At 45.7% G+C, this 22,117-nt stretch overlaps 1 protein-coding gene across 3 annotated transcripts in view; it reads left to right on the top strand.

The window, feature by feature from the left end:
• The window catches only part of LOC105016393 (ephrin type-A receptor 6), a 114,774-nt gene that overhangs the window by 62,687 nt on the left and 29,970 nt on the right, over nt 1–22,117 (top strand). For all 3 annotated transcript variants that reach the window (XM_020055093.2, XM_020055092.2, XM_034286895.1), the window contains exons 6-7: nt 6,143–6,298; nt 7,490–7,825. In XM_020055093.2, the coding sequence (XP_019910652.2) occupies nt 6,143–6,298; nt 7,490–7,825 (492 nt within the window). The remainder of the gene's footprint in view (nt 1–6,142; nt 6,299–7,489; nt 7,826–22,117) is intronic.

Below are 22,117 nucleotides of genomic sequence, written 5' to 3'. Positions count from 1 at the left end.
CCAGTTTCCTCCCATTTTGAACTTGTTGCAGATCGAGACTATGCCTGACTTCCATCAGGTCATGCTTCCAACCTGGACGTTTAAATAGACACTGAAATTCAACACTACTGTTGTTTGCTCCTTGGGGTTTAAGGCCAGGTGTTGATGTAAAAAGGGCTTTATAAATACATTTGATTGATTGTTTGATTGAAGTGATATCTAGAATTTCTTTTTCGAAGGAAAGTAAATGTATACATGCAATGACCAAAGAAAGAAAATAAAATATAATGTCAAAGATTACAAAATGCAAATAGACAATTGTAATATCCATAGTAGTTCTATTGACAATAATCACACAGCAGTGTTTGAAATTGCCAATTTCTGTTTTAACACTGGGCAAAATCGCTTTAAAGGCAGCAGTGTGTCAGAGCCTGTCAGTTGAGAAACGTCAATGAAATAACATCAAACTGTCTGAGAAGCAAACATTCTCGCAGTAGCACACCGACACACTCACACACCACCACACACAAACACACCCAGCCCACGTTCTGGTCCACATATAGACTCTGTGGCTGGTCCTGAAAACGTCAGTCTGCTACAGCAACTCACATTTTTGTCAACTCTAATCATGAATTCCTTTTCTCTTAACTAAAACAAGGAATATATGAGTTACAAAGGGAACATAGCCAATGAGTGTCGACTAAATATCCCTGCCTGGCCGTGTATATATATAAATATATAAAACCACCTTTGAACAGGGTTTTTGAAGCTCTTAGAGATCGTCATGAAGGCTTTGTTGAAGCTTTGTTCCTCATTCTCTTATCATTCTCCCAAAAAAACTGAGCTCTTTTCTTTCTCTCTAATGGTCCTGTATGTCTCTTGGAAACATTTAAGAAAGGCCGGGTGTTACTTAGACCGCAGACTGCACACAGAAAAACTCTCTGCATTCACAATCACAAATGTTTTTCCATCTGCTGCCGAATGATGTGCTTGCAATATGGCAGTGTCAATACGTAGCTTGCATATTTATGGATCTGCTGCTTTTAGACATTCATTTAATTAGAGGCATCACTTATTCATGTGATGTGAGAGCTGAAGTAGAATGAAGTCGGGGGGAGCATTACAGTGTAAAGTTTGGTCGCGGACATGGTGATCCACTGGAACCGAGTCGGAGTCAGAGTGAGGGGTCGTCTCCAGTGTTGTTATTGACTCCTTTCATGTTTTCATTATCTCAACATTGTTTGTTGTGTTCTTCTGGCGTCGCTCAGACGTTGTTTATTTCAGAGAGAGAGAAAGTGTTTTTTATGCTAATGAGACCCCAAGCCGCAAGCGAACATCATTCAGTGTGATTTAACACAATACAAAAAGTGTGTGGGCATGTGTGTTTGTGTGTGTGTGTGTGTGTGTGTGTGTGTGTGTGTGCGTGTGTGTGATTTAAAAGGGTATTAAAGCTCTCAATGGGCATCTGTCATGTGGAAGGAAAGTTGGGTCGAGTCACAACAACAATCTTCATAACACCTTATTAAGTATTCATTAACTCTGTGCCATTAGGACACAACCCCCCCCCCCCTCCCCCTCGCTGCATCCCATCATTCCTCCTGGGAGGTAAATGAAATCCAGGCTTCGCATTAGATAATTAACCAGCAGATAAAGTAAGGGATGGGAGGGACTGCTGTGATCTGCTGCAGGTTGGGAAAGCGGGAGGAGAAGACTGCGGGAGGAGAAATCCAAAGTGTTGCTTGGGTTAGATTCTCATGGCTCCCTTCTCGGTCTGAGGTGTAGTTTGTCAGTCAGTGGGCCAGCTGGTGCCGTTGTGTCCCTGTGGCTGGCTGGTCAGTCCATAAACGCCCTGTTCCACTGTCAGTCACTGGCCTCATGGGCCTTGCCTAGTCTCAGAGGACAACTTACTGTGGGACTCCCTCCCCGTCAGTCTCTCTAGCCCTCCCTGCTTTCTTTCTTTTTCTCCCTCTCTCTATCTCTCCACTCTAAAGTGTCTAATGAAAGGTTTACTACTCTGTTAGTTCATTTGGCCAAAGACTCGAGAAACATTTCTGTAAAGGAGCAGCAAGCTGGGGTGAACTCTGAAAGGTCCATAAAACCCCAGTCTTGTCAGATCTCAGACTGCGATAATGTCACAAAGATTTTACTGATGGGACAGGCGGGGCTAACTGCCTAAACTGTGTTTGTCGGTTTTCCTCTCCTCTTTTTCTGCACCCAGCTGCTGATGTGACCAGCACATGTGCTCAATTTGTTATTATCGTATCAGTTTCCGGTATCTTAAAGCCTTTTCAAAGGCTGAATTCGGTAGCCTATACAAACAGTTTTTGGGATACAAATGCTTCATTCCTTCACTAGTAGCAAATTGAAATTTATAATCATGATCTGACATAATGTTTGATATTCTGGCGATACATTGGAGATCTGACATAATGTTTGATATTCTGGCGATACATTGGAGATCTGACATAATGTTTGATATTCTGGCGATACATTGGAGATCTGACATAATGTTTGATATTCTGGCGATACATTGGAGATCTGACATAATGTTTGATATTCTGGCGATACATTGGAGATCTGACATAATGTTTGATATTCTGGCGATACATTGGAGATCTGACATAATGTTTGATATTCTGGCGATACATTGGAGATCTGACATAATGTTTGATATTCTGGCGATACATTGGAGATCTGACATAATGTTTGATATTCCCGGCCTATACATTGGAGATCTGACATAATGTTTGATATTCTGGCGATACATTGGAGATCTGACATAATGTTTGATATTCTGGCGATACATTGGAGATCTGACATAATGTTTGATATTCTGGCAATACATTGGAGATCTGACATAATGTTTGATATTCTGGCGATACATTGGAGATCTGACATAATGGCTGATTTTCCGGCTTTACATTGGATTTGGATTTGACATTTCATTCCACGTCAACATTTCAGCAATTTGAACAAGGACGTTTTGGGAGAGATGGGGTGATTTCCTTTGTAAATCTGGCGTCCTCTACCTTGGATGGTAGCATGGAGAGAGAGAAATGGAATTCTGTGAGTTTATACGACAAAGTCATATAGTGTATACAGGATTCTTCTGTATGTTTCAGTAAAAATATATATCTGCTAAATTACGTCAGTTACAAATGTTACTTAAATGTTAATGACCATAAATATAACGAATCCTTGAATAATGTTAAAAAGGCCAATAAACTAAAGTAAGCATACAACTCACGTACAAACAGATAAACATACAGACACACACACACAAACAGACAAACATACACACACACACAGACTGACACGGTTGTGTGTTGTGCAACAGCAGGTCGTGTTGATGCTAAATGCCATGTAAAGATTAAGATCTGGGTTGTAATAGCTGAGATTAGATCAGGAACATCAAGGTGAAGTGGGAGGCTCTTGGGGGGGAAACACGGCTCAGAGAGAGATCGCTCAAATGTCAAGATGTAAACACCCCAGACAGACAGAGAGAGAGTAGCGTCAGGAGGAGATAGAGGGTGGGACAGAGGGGGGAGTGAGGCCAGGGAGGGGGACTCGTGATCCCAGCTGTCATCACTTACTCAAAACGGACGAACCATTCTGCTATCTTGATGAGGATCACGGGGGGGGGAGGGGGGGGGTGGAACCTTAAAGACCTATGCATCTGTAAGGTCTTGGTCATTGGTTAAATCAAGAAACACACATTTACGTGAGTAGCTGCTTTGTTGCTATTGTGATGTTAGTACAGTAAATTTGTCAGAATTCTCTTCTACGTCAAACCGGGGCTGCAGGCGACACTGTATAATCAGTATAGTTTCATCTATTAACCTATGACCTCTTCATATGTATCGGGGCCCTATGTGGACTCCATTTCCTGTGGGAGGTGATGGATGATGTTATCTATGTAGAGCAGGACGGGGACGGGCGGTGTTGTGTAGTTGTGTGGTAATAATATGAATGGTTGTGTACACTGAGCTCCAGACAGATAGTGGGACCAACCCCTGTTTACCCTGGTCCCAGAGAAAAGCAATATGGGCAAACACTGTTTCATCGGGGAGAGGAGATAAGCACTTTTTTGTGCAACATGATTGAAAAAGGCTCATTCTCCATATGCAACAGTTGCACATCTCAGCTGCACAATATCTCATCCTCATCCCCCCCCACACACACACACACACACGCACGCATACACACACGCACACACACACAGTGACTTGCTGATACATCCCACCTCTGCGATATCTCATCCCCTGCCTGCATCGCCTCACGCTTTTCTTGATTCCAAGAGCTGAACTATTCTGCAACATTTGTTGATGTGGTTCTGATAGTAAATGCTGCAGAATTGTGCTTCTCTTGGAATCGCTGCTCTTCGCCGTCACGAGAGAGAAGTCCACTGGAGGTCCTTCGTCCACTGAGAGCACAAAGAGATAAACACACACACACACACACACGGTCCCTACACGTCTCTGTTGAGCTATTCCAAGACTCTCATGCTGTTCTGCTCCTCTTTTCTGCGAGCCAGTTCTGGTGCGGTCGGTGGGAATCCCTGTCCGACTACTATCTGTCTGTGCGTTAGGGCCCGGAGCCCAGGCCAAGAGCTTTCTGAAGGTCCATCTGGGGTTGGGTGGTGGTCATGTGGTGGTTGGATGACATCCAGAGCTCGTTAACCTTGGGAAACAGGCCCAGATTTGGCCCAGCCTGCAGGCACCTACAGGTTAGGGTCTGATGGTCCTTCCTCCTTCCTGCCCAGCACACAAATACACACACTATTTCTCTCTCGGTCAGGGCTGGCGCAGAGTGTTTCGCCTTACTTTCTGGTCTGATATAATCACTGTTACCACATCAACAAGAACAGAGCCTATAGGAATAGTTTTTCCACAGTAGATCATCCATTATTCATACTATTTCACAAGCAGTCATTACTTTATGCTGATAGCTGTCTTGTAATGTATTTGTTCTATTTATACTAACAGGCAAGCCCTGTTGGAAACGTAATTTGAAAACTCACCACAGTCATTTTCAAATTAACAAGTAATTCACAAAGGTATCAAATGATTATGCGGTTAATCAAATACCTCTTGTATGCATTTAGCAGTCGTTTCATTTTCGCAGAGCTCATTCGAACGCAGCCAGCTGCAAGGTTTTAATATGTGTGTCCTTGGCGTGTTTTTTTTTTTTGTAACTGTGTGTTTTTGGTTGGCTTACTTTAGCAGGTGTGTGTGGGTTTTTGTGTGTGTGTGTGTAGGTGTGCGTACATGCATGTGTGTGTGTGGGATGCATCTATGCAGGGTCAGAGTACAGTGCTTTTCGGTTGACAGACTAAAACAGTAGAGCAAGAGGAATAGGTGACTGACAGTGTCTGACTCAGGGCCGTGTGTAAAGTCATGTATAAGAGGTTAATGACACAACCTTGTGCTGTTACAAAGGACGCTACTCATCATATTGATATAGCAGACGTGCGTGTTGGTGACATGGTAGATCGCTGTGTGTGTGTGTGTGTATTGGTCTGTCTGTCTGTCGGTCAGTCATTCCTAATTGCTTCCATTTGATCTGAGCAGGCTTGGTTTCAGGGCATCTTGCTCTCTTGTAGGTTCATTTATTAGAGGGAGAAACGGAGAGACTCTATCCATCCATCCAGGGACACACACACACACACACCCCAAGACCCTTAGTCCCTCAAGGTGAAGCCCTCCGATGGCTCTGCCTGTGTTGCCTTGTTAAATCGATGGCCACTCTGACAGACCCAAAAGTGGAATTCTCCTCTGTCTGCGTACTGCGAGATGGTGTGTGTGTGTGTGTGTGTGTGTGTGGTACCATCGGTTAAAGGCTGAGAGGGATTTAAAATGCCATTTGTCCCAGAGGCATACAGGCTTTAGAAGGAGACAGCAGGCAGGGAGAGGGAGGGCAGGAGCTAAGGATGGAGGATGTTTAGGATAAGAAATGGAGAGAAAAGAGAGATTTTTCTCTAGATTTACTCTATATTCTTCACTTTCTCATCTTTCTGGATATATGTCACCCTGTCATTTCTAATTCTATCTTTGTATGTTATCCTGTCACACCTCTATGTCTGATATCCTGCTATACAGACAAATATCTGTATGTATGCATGTTTGTTCCACATTGCAAAGTGTCCCTGTCTTTCTCTCTGCAGCATGTAAACCGGGATTTTACAAGGCGTTTGCGGGAAACATCAAGTGTTCTAAGTGTCCACCTCACAGTTACAGCTATGGAGAGGGGGCTATTCTCTGCCACTGTGAGAAGGGTTTCTACAGAGCTGAGAAAGACCCACCCACAATGGCCTGCACACGTGAGTAACATCAATCAGTTAATTAATCAGGCAATATCATAATTGTATTAACATCAGTCACTATGCTCCGGGAGACTGCAGTACAGCCCGGAAGGGATTAAATACTCAGCGGCAGAGACACTGACAGAAAGACAAAGAGAGATAGAGAGATGCCGATAGAGAGAGTGAGAAGAGGAGATGGATGGAGAGAGAGACAGGTAGGGATAGGATAAGAGAGACAGGTAGAGAGAGAAAGACACATTGTCAGGCAATGAGAGGGAAAGAAGAAAAGGAGAGTAGACCGCTGATAGAGATCTGCTGAGGGAGAATGGAGCTGATTGATAGGCACTGGGCCACAGCTTGCCTCTTGGACAGAGAGAAAAGAGAGAGAGGGGGTACAGAAAGAGGGGAGGAGAAGAATGGAGAGATACTGACAGAGGAGGAGGAGGTGCTCCCTTCATCTGTCTTGAGAGAGAAACACAAAGCAGGACTGACGAGAGCGAGAGAGTTTTATTTATGGAGAGGGGCTGGCTGGAGGGGAGGACAGTGAAGGAGGATAGAAGGGGGGTGAGGAGGCAGAGGGGGAAAGCAGGGGGAGGACAGGAGAGAGCGATGGAGTGGAGGTGGAGGGCAGGAAAGAGGGATTGGTAGCAGGGGAAGGCAGGAGAGAGGGATGGAGGGCAGGAGAGGGCTCCAGCCTTTTGTCCAGACAGACAGTGAGCTTGGCAGGACTAGAGAGTTTAAATCCCCCAGGCCTTTTAACACCGCCCCTTTGACAGCTGGCAGACTGTTGTGTACAGCACTATACACACACACACACACACACACACACACATACGCACACACACACACGCACATAATACCTGCCCACATCAGCTCAGTGGCTGCATGCACCCACACTCACAATAGCTGATGCTCTCCCAGAATAACTTCACACACAGCAGAGATGCACCACCTTGATGAAAAGCTCCCTGTTCTGGGTAGACGTTGGTGAAACTATTACACTTGACATTACAAGAGCAAGGTTTTGGTTGTTGTTGTTACTGCCTTGACTAAATAGGAAAACACACACCTTTTAACACAAGAGCAATTCTGTTTCAGTATGTGTCGTGCTTTGATATTCACAACACCCCAAACTGGAGAGATTCTGAGGGAGCAACACGATCAAGCATAACCCCCCCCCCCCCCATCCTCTCGGCTGTTGTTTCCCAGGCCCCCCCTCTCCTCCGCGTAACGTGCTCTTCCACCTGAACGACACGTGCCTGCTGTTGGAGTGGTCTCCCCCCAGTGACACGGGGGGCCGCCGGGACCTCACCTATAACGTCCTGTGTAAGCGCTGCGGCCCGCAGCCCGGCCAATGCCAGCTGTGCGGGGAGGAGCTCCGCTTCGTGCCGCGCCCACAGGGTCTGACGAACTCCACGGTGACGGTGATGGACTTCTCGGCTCGCGCGAACTACACTTTTGAAATCGAGTCGCTGAATGGCGTGTCGGAGATGAGCCACTTCCCCAGGCCGTTCACCGCCATCACCGTGTCCACCGACCAGGGTGGTGAGTGCACTTACGACTGACCTGTAACCCCTGACCCCAGAGCCCTAGATCGCTGAACCCTGTCACAATCGACCAGCTGTCCATGACATCACACCCTTAAAAGCCCAAGACCTGACCCACGGTCGTGGTTACAGAGTACGACCGGGGTGAGGAGGGCATACACACACACACACTATCACACACACACACACACACACACACACTGTAAACTGAGTGTAGGCTCTCTGTAAAGCATTTTGCTGAAAGGTAATATTTCCTCGGGGGATGTAGTCGAACGGTTATGCTTCTCATCTGTGATTTGCAAACCTTTTTTCCCCCTCACTCCCTGTCTCTGTGTCTATCTCTTTGTCTGGTTCTCTCGCTCTCTCTCTCTCTGTTTGGATTTCTCTCTCTCCTCCTCCCTCCCTCTCTTTCTCTGGCTCTGTAATCTATTATTGTATTACACATGGGACACAGTGGCGTCCACAGGCTGAGTTTCTCAAGTTATTTGCAAGTTAGGGTAATATCCCCCGTTCTCGCCAGACTTGGGCTGGCTGGCATGCAGACCACGGCAGCAGTTTGGTGTGTGTAGACGGGGTTACCTAAGACACTGTCATTCACGGTGACCGCACTCATCTCAGACATCTCCACTCCGATTGTTCATATCATTCTCATCTAAAACAGCTTCAGAATCGGGAGTCGTCTCAGTTTATTTGCATCCTTTGGGTGAATACTCTTCAGCTCTTTGTCTCTCTTTTCTGAGTCTGTCCCTCCCGCCCTATTTTTGTCTTTCTCTCTCACACATCCTCAATGTGTGGAGATGTATAAATCACAAGGATTAACAGTAGGGCTTCCTTGGCCCTGACTAAAGCCCCTCACATTTGGAGAAGAAGATGAGAATCTGGGGAAATTACATGTGGATTAACAGACTAGGCTGCAACCAGGAGCATGGCTCTGCCCCTATCTGCCTGATTTACTCTATTACTCTCACCCTTAACACACACACACACACACTCACCCTCAGACAAACAGAAATTGAAACGGAGAAGTGGAGAACGTGACAGCTCTTGTACCGTGGAGAATCCTGACATCACACAAAAAACCGTAAAGACGTTTTATTCTCCTTTTGCTTGACACATGGCACCTCCGCGGGAGACACGCAGCTTTGCGTCTGTGTTTTCTAGTGATGTGTTTTGAAGGAGAGACGTCTGGTTTCGATGAGACACATGCGCTCCCGCCCGGGCGCCGACACAGCCGACCTTCCCCAGCGAGCCGGTGAACAGGAGTTGCTGTGAACAGTTAACCTAGCGTGTCCTCCCTGAGCTCAGAGAGTGTGGACACCCGGCAGGTATCCCAGGAGGACATGCGTCGGGGGGATGGGAGCCCCCCCACCCCCACCCCCCAGCCAGGTGACTGGGTCATGCCTGGCGGAACACAGGAAGCCGCAGGGAGGAAGGGGCGGGGCTAGCTGTCAGTTGCCGCAGCAGCAGAGTGTGATTGATGTGTCGGGGGAGTTTTGGTGGAAAGGAAGTGGAAAGTTAATTGAATGTTGGGAGAAGTGAAGTGAGATACTAAACCCCGGAGAGAGAGGGAGGAGAGAGGGAGAGAGGGAGAGAGAGGGGAAGACAGACGGAGGGACAGTAGAGACAGGGCTAAAGGGAAAAGGCAGGAAATGAAAGGGTGTAGATGATGAGAAATATGGTGGAGAGGGGAAAGCAGGTGGATAGGAAGACTTGGGAAAGGATAAGACAGGTGGAGAAGTGAATTGAGGGCTGGAGGAAGGAGGAGGAGGAGGAGATGGCCTAGAAAGAGGGGAGTTTCTTTAATCAGGGGAAGCAGCTGGCTAATCGTGTGTGTCACCAAAGCAATCAGGGGGAGAGAGTGTGGGGGGGAGGGGGGTTTGCGGGGGAGAGAGGGAGTGGGGAGTGCTCTCACTGGCCTCTCCAGTAGGAATATGTGTAGATCCACGCTGCAAGAACTTTACTTTAATAATGTCCCCTTCCAGTTAAAGAGGAGATAAAGTGTGGTGAACCTGCTGGTTAATATCAAACATGGTACAAGGAAACCTTTCAGCAGCCGCCTGCCTACAGGACTGTTTATGACCGATACCTCTGGCTCTACCGCAGGCCAGTGGTCTCTGTCAGAAGATGTCACACTCCCCTCCTCCTCTCCCTCATAATTTGTCCTCTGTCTTCTTCTTCTCCCATCTCCCCTCCTCACCTCTCAACCCCTCTCCTGCGGCAGGAGTCCAAGCTCCAATACATATTACTAAGTGCATATTTGAGGCCATCCACAGCGTGGCAGGCCCCTGTAGAGTGTTACATAAAGATGAGGGATGTGTGTAAGTGATGTGTAGGGATATGGAGCTGTAGGGGTGGGGGGCCTGTAGGGATGTGGGTCTGTGGGAGTGTGGGGCTGTAAGGATGTGGGGCTGTAAGGATGTGGGGCTGTAGGAGTGTGGGGCTGTAGGGATGTGGGGCTGTAGGAGTGTGGGGCTGTAGGAGTGTGGGGCTGTAGGGATGTGGGGCTGTAGGAGTGTGGGGCTGTGGGGATGTGGGGCTGTAGGAGTGTGGGGCTGTAGGGATGTGGGGCTGTAGGAGTGTGGGGCTGTGGGGATGTGGGGCTGTAGGTATGAGGGGCTGTAGGGATGAGGGGCTGTAGGGATGTGGGGCTGTAAGAGTGTGGGGCTGTAGGGATGTGGGGCTGTAGGGATGAGGGGCTGTAGGGATGTGGGGCTGTAAGAGTGTGGGGCTGTAGGGATGTGGGGCTGTAGGGATGAGGGGGTGTAGGGATGTGGGGCTGTAGGGATGAGGGGCTGTAGGGATGTGGGGCTGTAAGAGTGTGGGGCTATAGGGATGTGGGGCTGTAGGGATGAGGGGCTATAGGGATGTGGGGCTGTAGGGATGTGGGGCTGTAAGAGTGTGGGGCTGTAGGGATGAGGGGCTGTAGGGATGTGGGGGTGTAGGGATGTGGGGCTGTAGGGATGAGGGGCTGTAGGGATGTGGGGCTGTAAGAGTCTGGGGCTGTAGGGATGTGGGGCTGTAGGAGTGTGGGGCTGTAGGGATGTGGGGCTGTAAGAGTGTGGGGCTGTAGGGATGAGGGGCTGTAGGGATGAGGGGCTGTAGGGATGTGGGGCTGTAGCGATGTGGGGCTGTAGGGATGAGGGGCTGTAGGGATGTGGGGCTGTAGGGATGTGGGGCTGTAGCGATGTGGGGCTGTTGGAGTGTGGGCCTGTAGGGTGGCCTTGCGGGGAGGGAGAGCGGTAGTAAATACAGGGCAAGTCAGCGCTGCCGTGTTATTAGCCTGTGATTTATTCTGCTGTGCCTTAGAAAGCGCCCTTGGCACCAGAGTCCCGGCTCAACCCTGGATCCACCTCTATTACAGGTGGCTGTCCGCATGTGTGTCCATCGCTGTATGTCTGTATCAGAGTGTGTGTGTGTGTCGGGAGTGTATATGTATATCTGTTTCACTGCGTGTCTGTAGAGGTTTGCTGGTTGTGGCTAGCTAGATAAGGTTCTCTGAAATGGGTCTTTTGGCAGTACGACCTTTCACGACCAGGGTCATCTCCATCATCACTGACACACACATACTGTATGTACGCACACATACACACACTCATCATCTTTATAGCCTCTGTACAGGGAGATATGATGTGACAATAGGATGGAATGAGTTAATTGGACAGCTCAGTCTTTCCTGTAGTGATTTATCAGAGTATTTATCTTATTAATGCCTTTAGGGTTTTTCTCCATCTCTTTCTGCTCTTTTTATTTTTTCCCTTTCCTGTTTCCTCCCTCCGTCCCTTCACCCAGTTCTCTCTCTTTCTGCTTTCTCTTTCTGGTTTCTCGCTTTCTTTGTCTTATTTTCTCTTTTTCTCTATCTCTGCTTTTGCTCTGTCTCTTATGCTGTCTCAGGACATATCACTGTTTTATTAGTGTGTGTTTATCGTAGTAGAGAGTGACAGTGCATTTCATTATATTTCAGATTCATATCATCCTTGTGTAGATTTATAGGGTCCGTTTTACACCAGATGAATAAAGAATGACATATCATCCATTTAAAAGACATTTATTGTATTTGGACTTCTGTGTATTTGCAAAGTTTGTTACTTTTTGTTCCAGAGCAGTAGAACATAGGGTATGCATATCTTTACAGTTCCCTGAGGGAGGGATAGAGGTACGAAACTAATGGGTTTTTGTAATGAAAACACAGTTATTTACCGAAACGCTTACATAATCACACCTTGATGTCAAAGCCGAGTGTAATGACAAGACCCCATAAGCCTTGCCTTCCAGCTGATTGAAGTGAATTCCACACCTGCTCCTCACTGTTTTATTCCATGTAACCTGGAGCCAGAAAGGCAAACGGAGCAGGTCGCACCACCGTAGCCCATGGGTCTGGCCCACACACATGCATAATGCCCCCCGCAGGGGCAGAAGCGGAATGACATTCTAGCATTATATAACCTTGCATCCTAATGCTTGCTTTCAAGCTGAACAGGGCTTGTCCTGGTCAGTCCCTGGATGGGAGACCAGATCCTGAAGGAAGTGGTGTTGGAGGTCCAAGATGTAAGAACTCCTGCTTCAGGTCCGGTGATCAAATTCAAACTCATAAAGGTGACGTTTTCCTGCTTAGGGTGCCGTCTTCCTGGTGGGATATGTGTTCTGCCTGTCTTTGGTCTCTAAAGATCCCAAGAGTAGGGTACTCAGACCCGTTGTCATGGCCAAATAAAAGACATTGACCCAATCTTCTAACATGGCCAAACCAAAACATGTCTGCCAAATCCTCTCCCGTTTCCCATTGGCTCATTCATCAAATCTGTTGTTCTGTCCTGTAAATTGCCACTGTTATTGGCGAGTACAAATTGAAGATTATACTTCTACAATGCCAATGGGTGTGTAAGTGGTGAATATATTCATGGAACATGGATGATTATCCCATTAGGTTTGTTATGAATAAAGACTGTACTTGGTGTTAAGTCTCAGAGGTAATCGAGAAGTTTTGCTGAGTTCCAGTCGTACCAGTCCTTGAGCAAGGCAGCTAAGCCTAATTTCTCCTGGAAGTGGCTCTGGATAAGTGGGTCTGCTAAATGACCGAAATGGAGGTGTTAGAGTCTTAATTTTAAAACTCCTAAGTGTTTGAAGTGTACATTGCTGTGCACGCATGAACACCTCCCCCATAACGCTCCCCCATAAGTGGGCCTGCTAAATGACCGAAATAGGGTTTTTAAATGAAGACTCTAACACCTCCAAGTGATTGAAGTGTACAGTGCTCTGTACACATGAACACCTCCCCCATAACGCTTGTGCTTCTATGGTAACAAGTGTTACCATAGAAGCACAAGGGGCACGACAGAAACACTCTGGATACCATCAGCCGGTTAGGCAGGCACCGAACCTCAATGAAGTGCCTAGGTGCAGCTGGGCTGTAACAAATAACACTGAGTCAGGACGCTTTACGAACCGGTTCGCCCTGAATCCCAGTGACTGAGTGTGACAAAGCAGCCATTCAGCGCTGTTGACTGCCCAGTCCCCTCGATTGTGCCACCAGGAGATAATTGTCCAAATATGCCAACACCCGGAGCCCTCTGCACCTCAAAGGTGCCAGGCCTGCCTACAGTTTGACATAACGCTCAAGGCAAGAAGGGAAACCTGAACCGAAGCTCATAGGCTACCATCTTGAAATGGAATCTCAGGAAGGTCTTGTGACAGTGTTTTGTCACATGAAAATGGGACATAGGGGGTGAGGGAAGAGGGGGCGGGTTGTGTTTTGCTGCTGCCTGTATGGGGGACTTGTGTATGACCATGTGTGACCGCTAGAGCAAAATGAAGCTACTTAATAGGCACTTTCGTGAGAGGCCGTCTGTTGTTTATTGGGCAATTGCTGCTACTGCCGTCGACATTTTGGATCTGGGAAGTGAGGGAAGAGACATAATTTAGAACCAGGAAGGTGGGGCTTCCTGGGGCCCGATGCTCCGCTTGTTCCCACTCAAAGGCTTCAGTGAGTTAAGGTGTTTGGGTATAAAACACACTAATGACGTAATGAGTCCCCTACACATGGTCGACCGTAAAAAAACAAACATATTTTTCCCTGTGACTATAAAACCTTTTTTACCACTATACAGTCTGAGTTCCTCTTGAAACGAATGGACAACATAATACCAGCACTTCATTCAGCACTTCAAGACATACAGCTCCGATCCATTGCTTGGCTGGATGAAGAAAAATAAAGTAATCCTGTTTTACCCGTGCCGCACCTACAGTACCCGAAGTTTTATCCAAATTAAAAAGAGCCTGGACATATCAATGCTGTTTGTTATTATGTGCAGTAGAGCAGCTGTGTAATAATGCCCTGTCAGCCAAATACCAGGGCTGGCGTAGTGTAGATTATGGATATTGCTGGAACGCTCCACAGCCCATCAGAATGAGCTATGATCAGATCTTGCCGTGTTGTAATGTGCTGTATTGCCTGTAATGTGTTAGAGTGGGGCTGTCTCCAGGTCTGTAATAATGTGCTCTCAGGTGGGGCTTCATCTGTGTCTGGCGCCGGGGCCTCTGTCTCTCTTGCTCTTTCTGTCTTTCTGCATCCAGGCAGTAAGGGTATTTATCTCACACATGCTCCCTTAAACAACCCCCCATCTCGCTCTCCCTCTCTGTCCCTCTCTCAACCTCCCTCTGTCTCCCTCTCCCTTTCTGTCCCTCTCTCAACCTCCCTCTCCCTTTCTGTCCCTCTCTCAACCTCCCTCTGTCTCCCTCTCTCCTTTCTCTTCCACTCTCAACATCCCTCTGTCTCTCTCCCTTTCTCTCCCTCTGTCAACCTCCCCCTGTCTCTCTCCCTCTCATATTTGCCCTACCACCAGCTGCACCCTCAATAACAGGACCAGCTGGAGAAGCCAGGAGGAGGAGGGATGGGGAGGACAAAGAGGGGTAAATTAAAGAGGAAAGGAAGAAAGATTCGATTATTTTTCAGCAATCTTCCTCTCTCGCTGTTCTCTTGCTCAGTCTCATAACTTGTTCAGTTTTAGAATTCTATTTTGTGTAATTTACTCCTAACTGAAAATGCAAAATGGACAATTTATCTGTTTTCGCTCAAGGTATTGGCCATTTATAAGTGTAGTAAGCCACTTTCTCTGTCTTCAGTTCTTTTTCCTCAGCCTGTTTGAGAAAATCTGAACAACTCCAACCCAGCGATAGTGTTTGCCAGCCGAAAGTCCTTTGCGGGTGTAACTCTCCGTCGATGTTATACCACTGATGCTTCCAGAAGTGAGTTGGGTCAGGGGTCAGGGGTTTGAAGGCAGGGGGCGTGCTGCAGGCGCTGTAGCCATCCTCATCCCTGGGCCCAGTGGAGAGAGGAGAGCAGGGCAGCTTTGAAGCCTCTGTGCTCTCTGGTCTGGGGGTTGTGATGTGACTGACCGGCCCGGCCCGACCCGTGTTCCTCCACAGTGTAATTACAACACCGGGCTTTGAAATGGAACACGGAGAGGCCCAGAGGCTGGGTGGGGGAGGGGGGGCGGAGACTGGGGGGAATGGTGGGAGAGAGGGGCGCTGGGTTGGTGAGGTTGTGTCTAGTAGGACAGAGGCACAGCAATATCGGTGTCTGAGGCGATTCGAGGGAACTATAGCAGACTTGCTTTGTGCTCATGTTTTGCATCTTTTTAGAGTGGATTGTTCGTTTTAGGGACCTTACCTTTGAAAGTTACATTATTTTAAAGAAACAAATGAAAAGGTTCATTTTATTTATGTGTTCAGAGCTGCATTCAAATGTGTATTTGTTACTTTTCTTGGCCCTGTTGCCTCCTTTGATGTTTGCAGTTTTCCACTGGCAGCCCACTGTTTTCCACTGGCAACCCACTGTTTTCCACTGGCAGCCCACTGTTTTCCACTGGCAACCCACTGTTTTCCACTGGCAGCCCACTGTTTTCCACTGGCAGCCCACTGTTTTCCACTGGCAACCCACTGTTTTCCACTGGCAGCCCACTGTTTTTCACTGGCAGCCCACTGTTTTCCACTGGCAGCCCAGCCTTCTGAAGTTGCTATTCTAATACATCTGAGTGGATTTCTCATTCTGAGAGGGAAAGGTGTGTTTGCCTGTGTGAGATGACAGGGCTTTGGTTTGGTGTGCATAATGTTGTTTTCTCCATTCTGAATTCTGGCTTTTAATAGTAAGTGAGAGCACCAAGGACAACCCAAGGTTAGAGTCAAGAGCTTTAGCAGAGATCTGGTTAAGTCTCCACAATGTCACATCCACGGTGCAATTGTGTGTGTGTGTGTGTGTGTGTGGGGGGGGGGGGGGGGGGGGGGGGGGCTACATGTGAACCTGTCTGTTTAAAGAACAGTAGAAAATCCTCAACATTTTAATGAACAGCGCCACACTCTTTCCTACCCCAGAGGAAACTAGGTTACTTGTACTAGAGGGTTCCCGTTTCCAAATTCATTTATTATGAAACTCAGAGTTCAGAGATCATGCAGAAAGTATTTGAGAATCTATACTGCTGTCCTGTTCCAAAAAAAAGTCTGCTGAAAGCAGGTGAGAGCAGGGTTCACACACTGAAGAAATACCTTCATTTTCAGGAGGACAGTTAGAAAGTACATTGTATATGAGGTTTAAAAAGGCTGCTTTTGAAGTTTATAATTTCCAAATTTACAATTATTTTATATATACAGTATATTTTTCCTTTTTATCTCCACAGTGTTCTGAAGTTTAATTCGGAGTAAGAATATCTGTTCTTACTCCGGTAGATTTTGGAGAGTCAAATTGGAGACTTGTCTTCCGGAGTATATCAGATGCCGTTCTGGATCTTAACACAATGCTCACTCAACCAGGAAGTGTAACGCAAAATCCCTACACACCGGAGGGCAACCTTTTCCTGCCACCAACCGTGATTGAGCTAACAACTAGCCAAACCCTTTTCATGTCATTCATTTATTCATAAATTGCTGATAACTTCAGAGTCGTTAACTTTTTGGTAGAACACTGATAACTTCCAAGTCATTTACTTAGAACGCTGATTCTTTCCCAATCATTCATTCATTGATAAACCAACTTCCCAAGCCCTTCCAGGGCAGTTTGTGATCTGTCTAGTCCCTCTTAGCTGTGTTTATCCAGCTAACGCTTCATTTGTAGATATATAAGTACACCTGAATGGCTGTCTCAGTCTGAGTAATTTGTGTATTGCGAGGAGAACACAGTCAAAATGTTGTTTGCACAAAAACACATACTTAACACAGTGGCACAACAAACACACACACACACATACACAGGGAAAGGCAGTTCATGCATTGCCTCGCGCCTGTAATAAAGTTATTATGCTGAGTATGAAAAAACACTGTTGTTGTCACAGACACACACACACACACACAGTTGTGTGGGATGATGGCAGCTCCATCATGGTACTGATGGCTGATAATGACCCTGACAGCCTTCTGATATAGAAGCCCCTAGACAGATCAGGGCCAGAGAAACAGGGAATTGAAGATGGACAGTTATGAAAGTTTGACAGACAGATAGATTTTGATAGATTTTATTTGCCTGCAAAAAAAAAAAGATATACTGTTAAAAATTTGACAGCTATATCATAAAAAGTCTAAGACTTATTTACATTATTGTCACTCCAATAATCTATTAATATCACTAGTGCATGATGCAATACAATAGTAAAATGTAAAGCAAAATGTAACAAAAACATGTAATTTAAAAAAATAGGCTACAGCAAGATTAAAATCCGATACATGAAGCCTCCAGCATATTGGAGACTAGACCTGGAAGTTCATAGCTTTAACGTTGTCTGAGGAAATTTATCTACATTGTCCCTTTTTGTCCCTCATCTACATTGTCCCTTTTCACTGACCTTTTATCTCCTTTAAATCATGTAGTAAAAAAACTATACATATAAATGCAGAACTGTGAATTATTATAATATAGGAGCTACAGAAGAGGAGGTTTCTGTGGTTTTTTATGAAACTAAGGTATAGAGGTCTAGGTGGTAGCAGAGGAGACAGCAATAATTAAAACTATTGTAGTGAACTGGCGTCAGGCCAATGAGAAGAACCAACTCCAAGGTCTAACGGACAGATGTTGAGTATATTGTTTTATTCAATACTTTTTATTCACTTTGATATTTTTCTTGTACAAATGTAATAAATAATTACTAGTACTAACAGTACTATAAAATGCAGTGAATCAGAGGCCACAGCTGAAGCACTGAGAGGCTGCAGAATTAAATAAAAGTGGACGAGAGAGGAAGCAAGAGACGAAGCAGGACAGAGTAGCGAGGAGTGTAGAAGAACAGGGAAGGAGATGAAAGCAAATGGGTTTAGGATGGACAGAATGATAGAAAAGGGGACGAGACAGTGAGAGGAGCGGTAGCAGGAAGTTATTTTCTAAACATACACATCTGTTACAGTGGATATAAAAAGTCTACACACCCCTGTTAAAATGCCAGGTTCTTGTGATGTAAAAGAATGAGACAAAGATAAATAATGTTAGAACTGTTTTCACCTTTAATGTGACCTATAACCTGAACAATTCAATTGAAAAACAAAAATCTTTGACGGGGAAAAATAAAAAACTCACAATAACCTGGTTGCATAAGTGTGCACACCCTTAAACTAATACTTTGTTGAAGCACCTTTTGATTTTATTACAGCACTCAGTCTTTTTGGGTAGGAATATATTCACATATATATCTAATGCTTTGGATATTCTTTTGTACCCTTCTCCTGACTGATATCATTCAAAAATGAGATCCCTCTGATGCTTTGGAAGCTCTCTGCGGACCATGGCTTTTGCTCTGAGATGCAACTGAACTTTATTTGTGATTATTCAGAGTCACTTTAAATGATGGCAGATGTGTATTGACTTCTATTTAACATGAGTTTAAATAGAAGTCAATACACAGCCACATCCCCAGTTATAAGAGGGTGTGCACACTTATGCAACCAGGTTATTGTAAGGTTTTATATTTTTCCCCCTCGAAGATTTCTCTTTTTTTTTTCAATTGAATTGTTCACATTATAGGTCACATTAAAAGAGAAAAAATTTCGGACATGATTTATCTTTGTCTCATTCTTTTACATCACAAAAACCTGGCATTTTAACAGGGGTGTGTAGACTTTTTATATCCACTGTATGTGTGTTATGTTGGTATTTTACCAGGATACCCATTAACCCCAGTCTGGGGTCCAAACTAAATAATCCAGTTCAGCCCTGCATATAAACAGCTTTTAGATTTGCTTTTTAGTTTCTAAACAAATGATTCAACTCTATCGTTTCTTCTGGCTCCCCTGGCATCGTGTGACTGTGTGTGTGTGTGTGTGTGTGTGTGTGTGTATAGAGCGTTAGGCCTTATGCATTATTGATGTTCACGCTATTAACACATAGAGAGGCAGTAGATCTCTCAGAGAGCGGCCGGAATGACGACACACAAACACGCACGCACATACACCCACACACACACACACAATGATCTGACTCAGACCCAGGACAGACAAGCGATGTTACCGACATATTGACTGTCCAAATGAGCCACACAACCGCTCACGCACAAAACACATCTATCAGCGTGTGCGTGTGTTTGTGTGTGTGATACGCCAAGCTCTGAAAGGGAAGGCCCATCTATCAGGCTGACTAGCACATGCTCTATGGCCCACGTTACGACCCTGACCTTTCTACCATCAGTCTCTCTGCATGTCCGTAGCACGATAGTCTGTGTGTGTGTGTGTGTGTGTCGAAGGTCCCAGTACCCATGGAGAGCTGAATCTCATTCCCCAGCCTGACGGATGAGTGCTGCTGAGAATATAGGACACACACACACACACTTTACCCTCACAAATGTGGTCTCACTTCATTTCCACCATCTCTGGAGGTGTGGTTGGTGAAAGTCTGCCTCTAGTTACACGCTCCAGTTTTAACACGAGTATGGTTTGGCTTGCTGGGGGACACGTCTGACTGGAGACTGATCTGTTAACACCTGCTGTCGCCTGCAGTCGTGTGATTTGAGGGCTGCGCTGCATTTCAGTTCCTCAATATAAATCACTAAGAGAGGTGTCGAATTACAACACTCCACCCAGGAGTTAAATGCCATGGGTAAAATGCATAGAGCAAAATAGATGGAAGAGATAGAGCAGAGATGGATAGAGAGATAGAGAGGGAGAGAGGATAGATAGATTGATTGATTTGGCAGACAGGTGGATGGAGAGATTGAGGGAATATTGGGATAGAAAGTGAGAGGGATAAAGAGATACAAGATGGAGAGAGAGAGAGAGAGAGAGAGAGAGAGGGAGGGATAGGAAGATGGAGGGACAAAGAGATAGAGGTGTGGTGGTGGTACAATGGGACAGATGCACCGAGTGGGAAAGATGGAGGGAGTAAGGGATGAATTGCTGTGTGTGTACGGTTGTGTGTGTACTTGTGTGTGTGTGTGTGTGTGGGTGTGGGTGTGTGATTGTGGTGCAGTGAAGCATAGCAGGCAGCAGGCCATGGAGTCATTGACAGGAGGTGAAGGGAACATGCTTCCAGTCAGACCTATCCTGCTGACCTCTGGGACAGAGTGTGTGTGTGTGTGTGTGTGTGTGTGTGTGTGAGCGAATGTGTATGTCTCTTCGCGGTCCCCACTTTGCCATGAGATATTGTTTTATCTGTTTTTTCTAATCCGATTTTACTGCTCGCTTGAATTACTCGGTGGTAAAGAATTCCGTGTTTTTCGTGGTTGTATATTTGCCGTCTGCAATACGAGGGATTTTTCGGGGGTCACACAAAGTTTTGGTTCAGAAATTACAAAATAATATTAATCATTTTTTATTTCACAAAAAGATTTAAGTCAGGAATTAAGCTAAAAATGATTTTAATTGAAGAAAATACAGTTCCGGATACAATTAAGAGACCAAAAAGTTGAAAAGGAAAGTTTTGAGTGAGGAACAAAAGCATTCAATCTGAAGTGGTCTCTTAATTCTAACCCTTCTGTTCCTCACTCACTTCCTTTTCAACTTTTTTGGAAAGGAAAGAAAAAGGTGCAGTGGTCTCTTAATTTTTTCCAGAGCTGAATGTTGTACTTAGCTGTGATTCATTAACTGTGTACTTCAAATGTTTTTAATCATTATCCCTGGTTACTGTTCTGGGCCTTGGGACGTTAGAGATCCATAGTTTTGCTCTGGGCCCTGGGGTTTCAGAGATCCCTGATTACTGTATTGGGCCTTGGGAAAATAGAGATCTCTGGTTGCTGTTCTGGGCTTAAATTTTTTTTTTTCAATAACTAATGTAGCCAGTCTATCCTCCATGCCCTTCGTACTAATCTTCCTCTTTTGAGCTATAGTTCTGTGTTTTTAAGGGCAAGACCTGCTGTTTCGGTTTGAGACAGATTCAGATATACTAAGCCCCTGTTCGTGTCACCTGACCGTCCTACTGGACAGTAGTCAACATGAGACAAAAAAAACAGCCTGAATGACCAGTACAGTTGGTTTTTGTTTCACAGAACATAATCAATAAAAAGTGTGTGTGTTTGCCTGTGTGAATGTGAGTAAGCCAGGGGATTTGGTCTTCTGTAAACAAACACAACCTGGGACTTACGAAGAATCAACAATGTCAGCAGAGAGAAAATCCCTCTTTATTCACATTCACGTCTGTCTCTTTTTCAGTCCCCCCATCTCAGCGTGTCCTCAATTCCCGAAAACTTTCTACCTCTTCACTTTTTCTTGCATCTCCTTTCTTGTCTTTCCTTCCAATACCTCCAGGTTTCCTCTCATGGCAGCTTCCTGCCAAGGACGTGTGGGACCTTTTAAAGGGTTCTGTACACCACCATTGGCTGAGCATCAAGACAGTGTGTCAACTACATTTTATGTTTGGGAGCTTCTGGTGGTGTAAGGCAATTATATTACTCTGACTCTATTCATCAAAACCTTTTTTTTGAAGGCTAATCTTCATGGTACTGTTGATTACCCCTGCTGTTGTTGTTGGCCCCACACTAGGGAGTGGTTAAAATTATAAGGTTTTAAACATGTGCATATTATTCTGGCAAGAAAGAAAACTGTTTCTTCTCACATTCAGAATCTTGACAGAGAGAGAGAGAGAGAGGAGTAGACAGATTAGAGAGAAAGAAGGAGAACATAGTGTGGTGATTAAGAAGGATAGAGCATTCATTACTCTGTTCCTGCCAGCTCCTTCACAAAGAGAAGAGACCTCCAGAGACACACCTGTCTCCACACACACACACACACACACTCACTCAGTCCTGTCGGAGATATAGCAGGCTAAACGGAGCAGGAAAGTGCCAGAGGGAAGCTGTAAAATATACTCCCTCACATCACATAATCACTCCAT

This window comes from Esox lucius, chromosome 16 (genome assembly GCF_011004845.1).
Source record: "Esox lucius isolate fEsoLuc1 chromosome 16, fEsoLuc1.pri, whole genome shotgun sequence".
Taxonomy (NCBI): Eukaryota; Metazoa; Chordata; class Actinopteri; order Esociformes; family Esocidae; genus Esox; species Esox lucius.
The sequence above is the reverse complement of the archived record's forward strand: the minus strand, read 5'-3'. Positions and strand labels throughout refer to the sequence as shown.